The sequence below is a fragment of the Triticum urartu genome, chromosome 7A (assembly GCF_056163025.1).
Source record: "Triticum urartu cultivar PI428250 chromosome 7A, HENAU_Tu73, whole genome shotgun sequence".
In the NCBI taxonomy this organism is placed as follows: Eukaryota; Viridiplantae; Streptophyta; class Magnoliopsida; order Poales; family Poaceae; genus Triticum; species Triticum urartu.
Window position 1 is genome coordinate 446,635,328 of NC_141879.1, and position 13,348 is coordinate 446,648,675.

Sequence of the window (13,348 nt, forward strand, 5' to 3'; positions counted from 1 at the left end):
GACGGGCATCTGTCACTCTGACCATGAGCAGCCGCAAGATGATTTCTGTTAGAAAATGCAGGCTACTCCCAGCTCCAGCGTCGGGCCCTCCATACGGAGTAGGACGTCGAAACTAAAAAAAAAAGTAGATGGTACCACACGGATTATTGTGTGAATTTGTTGCAATATATTTCATGGAGATTGGAACATCAATATTTGGTTAATAATATGAGAACTTAAACTAAAAATAGATATGATTACTTGTACCTGATCACTAAAATATACTAGTATAGTATTAAATATAAGTAGCATATCAATTTTCTCATGCATGATTATATATTGAGGTGGATCTTTTGCCATGAATGAAGCCATGCAGCCAGATGCCTCGTCGAGTCCACCGCCTCCACCGGCGTTGGAGAAGCCACCTCCGACCCCTCCGCAACGTCGGATGTCGAGTAGAAGATCCACCGTACTATAGGCAAAACGAAGGGCGGCTGGCATAATTCTTTTAGGAGTTTTCTTATTCTATTGGTGTTTAATCAATATAGAGCATATGTTTGTTCAAAAACTAAAAGGGTGACTTCCTATTCAAGCACCCTTATTCCTCTCTAGCCAAATCTTCCCCATTGTTGACTCTGATTTTCTGCAAGTGCATATCGTTTAGTTGTATTTGTTTTTGAAGTAAGAGTATCGATTCAACAAAGAGCCTAGGAAATGGTCTTTTGCACCCTATAGAGGTTTATTGGTATATGCCTACAATTTATTTTAGATCTCAATCAAAAGTGGTGTGAAGGTGGAAATATTATAAGTGTGTGTGAAAGCGAGAGCCAAAGTGGGCAAGAATTGTAACCAAGGACAAAAGAGTAATAGAAGTGATGTAAACTACAACATGGTTAAAAGTGTTCCTGGTGAGTATGGATTCACCACTGCCATGATGATAAAGATATAGATCATCCCAGAAGTAGTACTTCAAACCGCCGAAGAACTTCTTTCTTCGTTGATGCAGGTGGCATATATTTTCCATCAAGGAAGTTAGCATAACCTGCAAACCAAAGCATTTCCTCCTTGACAACACCAAGAATTTCTTCCGGAAAGAATCACTAATGGGATAGGAGCATCAATACAACGCCCTCAATTCTCGAAAGGTGATATGCAAGAGGGTTATCTTCTCCTTTTTCTATCAATGACTTGTAAATCAAATTCTTGAAGTAATAGAACCCACCGAATCAAGCGAGGCTTTGCATCTTTCTCAGTAAGAAGGTACTTCGGAGTTTGATGATATGTGTAAACAATCACTAGAATAAAGAATAGGCTCTAGACTTATCACACGAGAAAACAACTAGTAACTCTTTTTCTGTGGTGGCATAATTTTTCTGAGCATTATCAAGAGCACGACAAGCATAATGAATAATGTTCAGCTTCTTATCATCGTGTTGTCCAAGAATAGCACCTAAGATGTAACCACTATCATCACACACAATTTCATAAGGTTGATCCCGTTTTGGTGGCTAAATGATGGAGCCATGATTATGCTTTTTGTAGCTGTTCAAAAGCTATAATGCGATCCTCATCAAAATCGAAAGGATCATCCTTCTGGAAAAGGTTACTTGACAATTTGAGTACTTCCAAAAATATATTTAATAAGCAGTCTATAAAAACCCGCATGACCAAGGAAGCTTCATGTTCCTTTCACATCTCGTGAATATGGCAGCCTCTCAGTGACTTCTAATTTTGCTTTATCCACTTCTATTCCTCTGCCAGAGATCTTGTGCCCAAGCACAATACCTTCCTTTACCATGAAATAACATTTTTCCAGTTGAGAACACGATTAGTATCCCCACTCCTCTGCAAGACATTGCTAAGGTTATGCAAACAATTAAGTGGTTTCATAGACGGAGAAATTTTCCATCATTACTTCCATTATCAACTCAACAAAATCAACGAATAGAGCGAAAGTGCTCTTTTGATTCCGGGCTCACATGCTCCATCTTGAACTTTAAAATCAAAATAAATAGTAAAAAAAATCATTTTTTTGAATTTTTTTGTGATAAACATCGATGAATGCTTTCACTGGATGCAAAATTTTGTGATGAAATGACATTCGGGGAAATGTGGGCATAAAAAACAAGATCCATGTTTTGCATCGGGGGGCATTTCATGTAGCGGCATCAGATAGAAATGGACATTAGTGGCGACCCATGGAGGTGGTTTTGACCCAAAAATACAGTCGACCATGATGTACACCCAGGGGCAGTTATATTTGTTAGGTACACTCTCTGAGGTGGTTCTAAATTTTAATCATATGTAAGAATAGGTTGAGATGGTTTAAGCGCCTTTAGTTTCTCGCACGTGCATGATGTTTCATATTCGATTCTGCATGTAGTAAGTTAGTACCTTGGGACGCAACCATTTCTCTAATCCTTCCCCCTGATTATCTTGTATCACTCCTCCTTTCATTTCCAATCCATGACCAAACCCTAGCACTGCCACCACACATCGGATCTTAAGCGTGTCACTTCAAGGGACTGAGCCCATCACACACCTCTGCCAAATCAGGCCGACGTTGTTGCTAAACTGTCGAGGGTAACCATCTACCGAGACCTCTATCAAACTGGCATGTTAGCTGCCATGGCGGTGAGGAGAGGTTAGCCCGTTGATGCTTGGAAAAGACTGCCTTGCCGCAGACCTCCACCAATGCCTCCTCCAACAGGGTACTCGCCCCTTACCACGACGTCGACCGGGATTTTTGGCATGGTGAGGTCCTGTATTTTACTGGCATGCATGTCAATGGGTTTGGTTTAGGGTCTGCTTACTTATGTTTGTAGTTGTGAACTATGATAAATCATCATCAACTTCACCATGCTAGTTTATTATGATCATATGTTTCACTAGTCGATAATTTTTTGTTTTATCGATGATGAAAAATATCCATACTATCCTTGGGTTTTATAGATTAGGCGTTAGAATTTGGTTCTACTTCTGCCTAAGCCCAAACTTTGTGGTAAGTTCGGTAATATTTGAGGCAACTTATAACATAGGGGGGAAAGGGTTTGGATGTGGTTCTATTCATGTCCAACAACATTTACTCAATTATCTTGAACAATTTCTTTTCAGTGCTAGCCTTAAATTTGTTCTTTGTGTCACACACATAACACACTCAACATATCAAATGCCAACGTAGAAGAAGAAATTGTCAAAGAGAGTTCATTAAAGGGTGTTAGCCCTACTTATAGATAGGTGATGAAACTCGAGACCTTGTTGACCTGCAAAATTCTTGACCACAAGCCGGATTACACATTTGCTTACAAGGAGGGGAGAGATAGAGAAAGAAGAAGAGAGTGTGTTCCACCTCTACACATGCTTCTAGAGAACTATAATAAATGCAAAGGAAAGAGAAGGAGTGTAAACTATTGTATGTATGAGTGAGTGATGTCTACTATGCAACTTTATTCTTCTAGACTTAGTTGGGCTTCCAAGCGCAGAGTTTTGTAGGGCAGTAGCAAATTTTCATCAAGCGGATGACCTAAGGTTTATCAATCCATGAGAGGTGTAGGATGAAGATGATTCTCTCTCAAACAACCCTGCAAACAAATATAGATGTTCTGTTGTGTCCCCAATACACCAAATACAATTGTGAGTTGCATATGTGCACTAGTTCAACGAAGATGTGATGATAGGTGTGTAATATAGATGGTAGCAATAACTTTTGTAATCTGAACAAATAAAAACAACAAGTTAGCAAGTAACAAAAGTGAGTAAAAATGGTGTCTCAATGCTTGGAAACAAGGCTCAAGGTTCATACTTTCACTAGGGCAACCACTCAACATCATTAACATAATTAAATCACATGATAATCGCTCAAAGTGCAGCAAAGAATCACTCCAAAGTTTCTAATCCCTCAAAGTGCTACGATAACACCATACGATACGTATCGTTCAACCTTTAAGCCTATATTACCCCAGTGTCACCACAGGTATCCACAAGTTAATTACTAGACAAGCATCATGTAATCTAAAATCCAAAATATTCAATCCAACATAAAGAAACTTCAAAGAGCAAGACTCAATTCACCACAAAAAGGATAGAGGGATATGAACATCATAAGATCCAACTTTATTAATCAAGCTCATGATACAATAAAGATCGGAATCCATCAAGAACATGGAAGAGAGAGATCAGACACATAGCTATTTGTACATATCCTCAGCCTCGAGGATGAACTACTCGCACATCACCATGGAGGCAACAAGGTTGATGAAGAGGCCTCCATGGATGGGTACCCCCTCCGACAGAGTGCCAAAAAGGCCTTTAGTTTGCATCACTTTGGAACAGAGGCTTGCAACAGCGATAAAATTGTTTCGGGTCTCACTCCGAGGGTTTTGGAATATATGTGAATTTATAGGCCAGGAATTAGGTCAAATGAAGCTACAGGGGCCCCACAAGCCTGGATGGCGCAGCCGGGGGGTAGGTCGCGCCCTTGGGCTTGTGGGACCCACATCCATCTTCTGGTCCTCTCCTGAAACTTCCAGGGTTTCTTTTTTTCCATAAAAAAACCATCATAAATTTTCATGGTGTTTGAACCCTCCTGGATATGGACTTCTTGCGAAACAAAAAACATGCAAAAACAGAAATTGACATTGAGCACTAGATTAATAACTTAGTCCATAAAAATGTTATGAATGTGCATCAAAACCATATATAAATGATGTAAATATAGCATGAATACTTCATAAATTATAAATAGATTGAAGACGTATCAGTGATCGATAATAATGGCTCTTGATGACATGACAATAACCTACAATACTACATGTTATATTATTAGTCTTGCTAGTCATATCAATTGTCACATCATGACTCTCTCTATGAAGACATCTCCAACGTATATCATCAAAAGAGACACACTATTAGTCCGCGCACTGATCCGCGGACACGGATACTGGAGTCGACCATCCAACCCTGTCACCTAAACGTTTGCCCTTGTTTTCCCTTCTTTTAAGTCGCAACACTCAAAATAATTATGGAAAATAACATAATTTATCCATAAATAACTTGCAAATATCCTTAATACAACAATAGTTCAAATGTCAATATTATATATTAGATAACCAGATGTTCAATAAGTTTTTTGATTCATTGATTCGGAATTCAACGATACTCGAGTTAGAATCGAAACAAGTCCTCCCACACACTGTTGCCCTTGAGCTTCATCCAACAATGTATGAATGTAAATGACCTCTCCTCGGTCCTGTGGCACAAAACGTTCGCACTCATTCTCCATCAGTGAGTACCCCGCCATCGTTTTACTCTAGAAAACAACAAGATGGTCAACAATAAAAGTTGAATGGCATTTGACCGAACACCCTCGGGGCGGGTGTCTGCCATGGATGGCGTCGGCAGGAAGGTTGAGGATGCCTCGCTGTAGACGAATCCTGGGTGGATGGCGTCGTAGTCCAAGGCAGACAGGCACGTGGGTGGGGGTTGCAGAGGTCCGAGGATGCATGGGAGCAGCTGAGAGGTACAAAGGCGGTGTCAGACAAGGAGGGTGAGAATGCAAAGCAGGCGGGCAAGGTAGAGTGGAAGAAAAGTGGACCAGAAGGGCATTTGAGCGGGCTGGAGGTGTCGGATTCCAACGTGGCAGCGGTCCAGACTCCTACAAGCCCCCTTCCAGTTTGCCTCCAATTTGCGGTAATTCGGACAACCGAACTGGTGTGTGGACCGATGAGCTACTGCATTGGATGACAAATTATGCCCCGACTGCTTGCTCCGAACGGTTACGGGCATTGTGAGTGTCCACATTAAAGATGCCCTTACAAGTTCTTATTAGTTTGATTGAACTTGACAGCAGATTAAGACAAAGCAAACAACTAACTGGAAGTCTGCAATGCTCATATGCTACCGAGCAATTGACCGAGGGAGTAAGCCAGAAGGGCCTTGTTCCGGTCGACAAGATTCATGGCGTAGAGCGGCGATGACTTGAGCCGCACCAAGCGATCCCTACAGCCCTCCACGTACGTCACGCAGCGCACGTACTCCTCCCCGAGCCTCGCGAACCGGCAACGCGCTACCATGTCGCCGGCGACGTGCTCCATGCACTGCACAGCGTAGGAGTACTCCGTCAAGCATGTGTTGTAGGCCGCCCTCTCGTCGCCAGAGAGCGACCCGTTGCGGAGCAGCTCGGCCGCGGCGGCAGCCGTGGCGCCGTAGGACTCGAGGGCGCGGTGCGCGGCGAGGAGCGCATACTCGGTGACCTCGATGTGGACGGACGGGCTAGGATCGAATCCCCCGCGGAGCGTGTACATGCACATGTCGTGCATGAGCTTGGTGCCGCACGCCTTTCGGCAGGCCGCCTCCACTGCCAGTGACGGGACGCCGGGGCAACGCTCGCCGGCGGCGCCCAAGAAAGGGAATGCGAGAATGAGGAGGAGTATGGTCTTCATGGTCTTTGTGTTACGGGAGATGTGTTTGTGTCTGAGGCTCTGAGCTGGCCACAACGTTGTACGTTTATACTGGATTTTCTGGTTGAGAACTGGAGATGGACTGACACGTGTAGCGCGCCTACACAAATGATGACATGTATATGGACAATTGGCAGAATGCCAATCTTGCTTGTTTTCTCATTGTGCTCATTAATCTCTCGCTATTTTCCACTCCACTGATGACATATATGTGGACAATTGGCAAAATGCCAATCTTGCTTGTTTTCTCATTGTGCTCATTAATCTCTCGCCATTTTCCACTCCACTGATGACATATATATGGACAATTGGCAAAATGCGAATCTTGCTTGTTTTCTCATTGTGCTCATTAATCTCAACCATAAGAGATGTGGTACTTGACTTGTGAAGCCTATGTTTTCTTTCTATGTTTTCTTTTCTTTGTTAGCAGGGAAGGGACCCGAAGATCCTAGAAACTGGCTTATATTAACAAAGAGATTTTATGCAAAACATCGTACTACAGAATTTAGTGTGGAGTATTAAGCTGATCCAATGGTTAATATGACTCGATTTGGATTTGGCCAAAGGACTTTTTTTTAGCCACGTACCATAGAACAATTGTTCTACGGTATTTTCATTAATTAACTAAAATATGTACAAATACAAAACAAGTGAAAACCCCTTCAACCTATGGCAGTTCTATGAAACATTGATATCAAATTATAAGTTCTGTTCTACCCAAGTACGAATCCTTTCGGCTTTGGTTTGGTTTGCTTTGATCTGAGCAGCCCATAGTCCTTCCTATAAGTAATGCATCCAACCAGGTATGTGAGGAGGAGCCGGCCTGAAGATCATGTCATTTCTGATAGACTAAATTCCCCAACATCCCGTAGTTACAGTGTCCAATGCAATATCTTGTGGCAAGTGCAGAAATGCAAACTGGAATTCATCAAATACTGATATACCTCTTTTTCTAAGTGGAATAATGTTGTTCCAGCACTATAGGGCAAAGGGGCAATTTCAGAATAGGTGCAACAATGTTTCTTCTCTGTTATCCGCACATAGGGAATTTAGATATTAGATATATTAAAACCGAGCACTCTCCCAGCCCTCTTAAGCCATCAGCATTTTTAATCGTTGGATCGTCATTTTTAGTCGTTTTTTACCATCGGATTTGCTCTTAATTGCATCCAAATCGCGCGTGCAGGCTTCATGACGAGCGCTAGCCTTCTCGGGCCGCTGCTTCCGTGGTTTTTTCGGCCATCGTAGATTCAGTTGGGCCTACTGGGCCTGTACTCTCTGATCCCGTCCAGAGCAAAAGTGGAGAACCCAAAACACTGGACGCTCGGGTCTCTTTAGCTCGCAGCCGACCCCGGGTAACCTAGGTCCGTCGCCGTCCAGAGAGAGCGCATAACCGTCTCCTCCTCGATCCTTCCCACCGCCGCCTCCATGTTGCTCTGTGTTGGTCGAATCGAAGGGGACAGTAGATGAGAGATGAGAAACAGACGATGAAGGGATGACGAGTCGAGCTCAAACAAGGCGCACAGGACGCCGTCGGCCGCCCCTCGACTTCAGCGATGTTCGACGGCCACGTATGATCTCGATCTCTTTCCCTCTCCCTCTCTCGCTTCCCCCGTTTCCCTTTCCATCTTCGATTAGGACGAGGTTACGCACCTTGAATGATTCAGCGGCAATTGCATGGGTTCATGTGTGTGCGTGCGCGTGTGTGTGATTCCCACGACAGTGGTGGTTATTTGCGATGTCGCTGCAGGTTTGGAATGGTGGGAGGCTGCGCAGTTGGTGCAGAACTATGGGGGATTTTCGGGTGTCAGCTGTCACGCTTAAAGATGGACTTTCAGTCTAACTTGTAGCGTCGGATTTTATTTGAAGGGTAAGAAATCCGATATTTTTCAGGGGCTCAAGCTTTGCCGTAGAGTTCTCAACCTACGAAAACATATTGTTACTCTTGGAGGTGGTCATCAATATTTCACTGCTTGGACCCTTGATGCCAATCTCGAAGAGTTGATCATAGATGTCATTGCATTGCAGCTGGAATGTAAGGTTGGATTCTTAGTGGAGGCAGATGAGCTACAACTAAGGCACCTTTTCTTAGACCTTCTGAGTTTGATTTTTTTTAGATGGTTGCACATATAAATGGTTGCTTTAATCTGAGAAGTGATTGTATTTAAAAAATGATCTTAATTCTTTGTGTTCCGAGTCATGGTGTGAAACAATCCTGAACAATACTACGGACCTCAATATCGAGAATATTTATAAGTTTTATGTGATGTGTTTATTTGCTGTAGGTGTTTGGTGACGAGAGATGCGATGAACATTCTGAACACATTACTTGCGAAAAAAATTGGTTCTTATGAGGGATGAACAATTCTTTGGCATATCTGAAACTTCAATGGCAAAGTGGCACCGGAGTGTCTTATTTCTGCACCTTCAGGAGGAATATCCTGACACAGAAATGAATCTAGCTGGACATATTTGCATGCTCGAACAGCTTCCGCGGAAGGAAAAGGAAAAGCTGGCAAGCGAGCTAATGGATATTGCAAGAGAAAAAACAGAAAATAAAAGGCAGCAAGAGGAACATTAGCAAACGCCAAAAGCCAGAGTGACAGCAATCAAGTCACCAGATATGATAGTGGTCCTTTTAAAGAAATGCTGTTCTGCCTTCCCCTGCGTCTCTGAGCAGAAGCAAGCAGGAGGACAACGAGCAGCGCTCTTCTATCATGTACGTCTTCTTCACTGTAATGGTAGCAATAGCACGTTCATAGGTTGATGGTATATTTTCCTTGTATCAGTTCTTAATTTCTTTCTACACATAAGACTGAATTCGAAAAGAATCAAGTGTTGGTCCCTTACTAAATTTGTGTTTTAAATGTTAAAGCTTCATTATCTGAAGCCATGCTCACATGGTAATTCTTTTTTGAGATTTTTACAAGTTCCCTATACGAAGTACTGTATCCTAAAAAAATACAATAAAAACATATCTGTAAGCAGTGTCACCGTCCTTGCATCTCCTATGTTCAGGAGGCCTTCACCTCATCCGAGGATGTTGGCGCTCCGTGTCTGTGTGTGTGTTACTTTATTTTAATATTGCAGCTGCACGATGCTCAATATCGAGGTTATCATTTGTCGTCGAGGCAACAAAATGATTATACGGATTGTTTGTTTATCCATGTTTCTATCTGCAATTTTTTATATAAGACTATTATTTTTCATCGATTTATTTTTTGCTACCTCCATGTGAGCAGAGAGAAGGTATTCGACTTTCATGGTTCAAAGGACTGATGTTTTCACTTTTATTGTCGCACAAATGGTCTATCTCTTATGAACTAAAAGAAATTTAGGTCCAACAACCAAGCTTATTTTATAGCTGCTATAAATCAATTGAGCAGACTAGGAGGTATTCCATTAATTATCACCTGTGTGGATGCAAGGAATTCCATAATGATATTCCATATTCCACTAGAAGAGTACTTCAAGAAAACGACATTTTTGTTCTTGGAATTCTGTGCATAATAGAAGTTGCTTGCCTTAGAATGTTGTGAATTTCTGTTGTGTCCGTTTTTTGCATGATCTCTTCACATGAATGGGGATTGATGCCACAACGATATTCTTCACTATTTGTGTTCTAGCAACCATTCCTACTATTGTGTAGTAGTAGTAGTTCTATTATTTCAGAGTCCGCCATCTATGAGGTGCATACTCAATCACCAGCAGTATCATCACACAATGTTTTTTCTTACTCTTTGTGGTACATGTTACGCCTTCTTCATCCGGCAATAACATCCTAGGAGTTATGCTTATCCACGAGGTTTGCCTTTTCATCTTCAAATTTGTGTAGATTTTCCTTCCCTACAATCCCATTGTCTTGCGACAAGCAGCTCTTGGGTATTTGCTTTGTTCGTAACATAGTGTTTGTAATCATTTTTGGCTTGCTGATGATGTTTGCCGCAGTTAATTTGTTGCAGGTACCTATGTTTTTAAGGCGTCGCCTAAGCGTCGCCTAGTCGTCGCCTAAGCGTCAAGGCGCCCCAGGATGGCAAGGCGTCTACCCCGCCTTAGACAGACATGAAGTGTACGGCTGTGGCTGCCCTAGTTCTGGCTGCTCCTGGGGCTTGGAGATGACGGCCCCGCTGTCTCCCGGCACCATGAAGAGGAGGGAGGACTGGGGGCTCCTGGGGCTTGCTGCTGTGAGGGAGAAGGGTGGGGCCATGAAGAGGAGGGAGGGAGGACCAGAAGGGTGTGGCTTCGTGGCGGCTGTGGTGGGAAAGAAGGGAAGGAGATAGTGGAATTAGGTCACGGGGGTGTATATGGCCACTAGATGGGCTTTTGGGCCACTGGGAGGTGCATAAGTAGTGGCCCATCTCTCAGCCATTGCTCTTTTTCTAGTATTAATATGTGCAGACCTATTGATGACTCTTTTCCTGCAATGTTTAAGGCGTCGCCTTGCCTCGCCTTACCGCCTCGCCTTGGCGCTTAGGCGTCAGAGCGGCCCTCCTCCGCCTTATGACGCTTTACCGCCTTAAAAACATAGGCAGGTACAATCGCCAAGTCCTTGGGACTGGATCTGGGTTTTTCTGGTTCCAGAATTCCTTGGCGAAGAATTCCCAATGATTGCTAGCCAGGATAGCTCAGTGGAATGTCATATCCTATCCAATATCCAAATATATGTTAATATTCGCTTGGGTTCCACGCTTATGTTTTCTTAATGATTCATGCCATGCTATTGCCGGCTATTATCGTTGTTGTATGTATCCTTCAGCTTCTTTAGGTGGTAAATTCATATGTGGAAATGTAAGCACACTTGCCGTAGTTGTTCCCACAGTCTTAATGCATTTCCTATCTGATCAAATGGCATGTATATAGTGTGTATAAAGCCTGCAAAGGAGAAATGATTATTGACCATGTCTAGAGTATGCTTGATTGTGGGTCTTTTACAAATTTGGATAACTTTTTGCTGATAATTCAGTATGATGTTAAGAACTTCCTTGCATGAGTTCGAGAAACTGAATTTGCCATTCCATTGCATGTGGACAAATATTAATGCCATATATTAGATTATATCAACATTACTTCAACCTACAAAGAATCAATACATGAATTCAAAGTTAGGCAATTAGGTTTACGAGCTATTAAGCTTCTGTGTATAAATGTACTTAACGCTTGAATGCAAAAAGAGCACCATAGTAGGGACGATAATGCAGTTTTCCTTAGGCGCGGTCCACGTACTTTATGTTGTTTATATATATGATACTAGGGTATTACTACTTAGTGCTTCTATGTACTATACATCCAAAATTTGATGTATGATATGTCAGATATCACTTCATTAATTCTAATGTTGTTTTTCCGGTTCTATGTATTACTTAGTATGGCTGAGTAATGCAACAAGTACTTTATAACTTTTTGTACGATTAAAATTTTAATCACAAAATCAATACCTGTCTTTGCACACTTTATTTATGCATAATATTTAAGAATACTATTATTATTCTATCGCAAAAACAGACGGGTGCGGCAACGCGCGCCATCAATAATTTCTGCCGTTGGATCTAGATTTATGATCGTTTTTTGTCACTGGATCAACCTACAATCGCTATAGTTTTTGCGAGTGGGCATGGGCTGCTGCTCCCGTAACAAAATTGGGCTTCTCTGGTGAATTTGGCCAACATGGGCCTTTGAACGCTTTGCTAGGTGTCGGAGTGAAGCAAGCGGCGCCGCTTCAGCCCCCCACTTCTCCCTTCTCTCACGATCTCTGCGACGGGCGTCCGCTCGCCTCCGTGATGGTATCCCCGTGCCCGAGGATTCTCCCTCCCGTTCGCCTCCTACTAATACTAATCTGGTCCATCGTCTCACTGGATTTGAGACTGCAGTATCAACGTACGCCTTCCCCTTTCCCTCTCTCTGTTCGGTTTTCTTCCCGGTTATTGCAGATCCGTGTCTCCGCCACCGGTGTTCTTCACGGATGTTGATCAAGTCCACACTGCCATCGCCGCCTCTAGGCTGCTTCCCTTTCTCCACGCCACCGCTTCCGTTCCAGGTCGCTCCGCCGCCGTTTCTGTAACGCTCCTTCCATACTGCATCCCATCGTCGGTCCTCATCCCCATCCCCGGCGGCGCACTAGATGGAGGTCAGCAGCAGGTATACCTATGGCAGCCGCGCCCAGCATCCACGGTGGCACAGGTATCCTCCCCGTCCTCCTTCTCCTATCCTTTCTCCTCTGCGTACGACCCTCATCCGCCGCGTCCCACGCACCTCCACTGCTGCGGGATCCATGGTGGCGCCCAGCGGGATTCATGGTGGCGCGGCCACCATAGCCCAGCCCCCTCCACCGTGCCCCCCTTCCTTCCTCCCGTCCTAGCCCTTCTCCCCTTTCCTATTTGCTATAGAACAAAAGGGATGTTCATGTGTGACTGATCCACGCCATCTGCTATAGAACAAAAGGGATGTTGTGGTCACAATCTTGAATGTAATGCCCAATCCTTCTAATCACAAATAAGCTTTGTTAAATTTTTGATATATTTCTTTGTATTATGAGTTTATTCATTCTAGAGTTGGATATTGATGAACCTCATGCCAGCACACCAGGCAAATGATTATGTTTCTTGATGATGCTTCTATATTACTAGCAAGGACATTTGTAATATCTCAATCTTCTCTTTGCAGAATGCGGAGAGATACACAAACATGTAGAGGATGGAGGAAGTGACTCGGTGGTGAACTAATAGCTAGCACACAAGCATGCTTGATATTCCCTGATCTATTGTACGTGTTTGATGCGTAGGCACTGAGGCGCATGCAAAACAGGTGAGCGACGAGCCCGAGCAGCTTGCCAAAGGTGAGGGCACACATAATCTGTGCCGCAATGTCTGGCATCTCTCTAATCCAATTCGCCAAACAAACATCAAATCAATCTG

General features: G+C 43.3%; 1 protein-coding gene and 1 long non-coding RNA gene across 4 annotated transcripts; one reads left to right on the forward strand and one right to left on the reverse strand.

The window, feature by feature from the left end:
• Positions 1 to 5,777: 5,777 nt before the first annotated feature.
• LOC125519951 (uncharacterized) lies at positions 5,778 to 6,472 on the reverse strand. Its single transcript, XM_048684732.2, has one exon. It carries the CDS (start codon positions 6,417 to 6,419, stop codon positions 5,868 to 5,870), a length of 552 nt encoding a protein of 183 aa, XP_048540689.1. The 5' UTR covers positions 6,420 to 6,472; the 3' UTR covers positions 5,778 to 5,867.
• Positions 6,473 to 7,749: 1,277 nt separating this feature from the next.
• Positions 7,750 to 11,342, forward strand: LOC125521096 (uncharacterized). Of its 3 annotated transcripts, none has more exons than XR_007289015.2 (4): positions 7,750 to 8,008; positions 8,161 to 8,307; positions 8,723 to 9,156; positions 10,386 to 11,342. It is a non-coding gene; the product is annotated as an uncharacterized LOC125521096 (long non-coding RNA). The 3 variants fall into 3 exon arrangements; XR_007289014.2 differs by having other exon boundaries at positions 8,188 to 8,307; XR_007289013.2 differs by lacking the exon at positions 8,161 to 8,307 and having other exon boundaries at positions 7,754 to 8,008.
• Positions 11,343 to 13,348: the final 2,006 nt, after the last annotated feature.

Coding starts and splice junctions, on each gene's coding strand:
- LOC125519951 (XM_048684732.2), bottom strand. CDS start 6,419: ATGAAGACCATACTCCTCCTCATTCTCGCATTCCCTTTCTTGGGCGCC.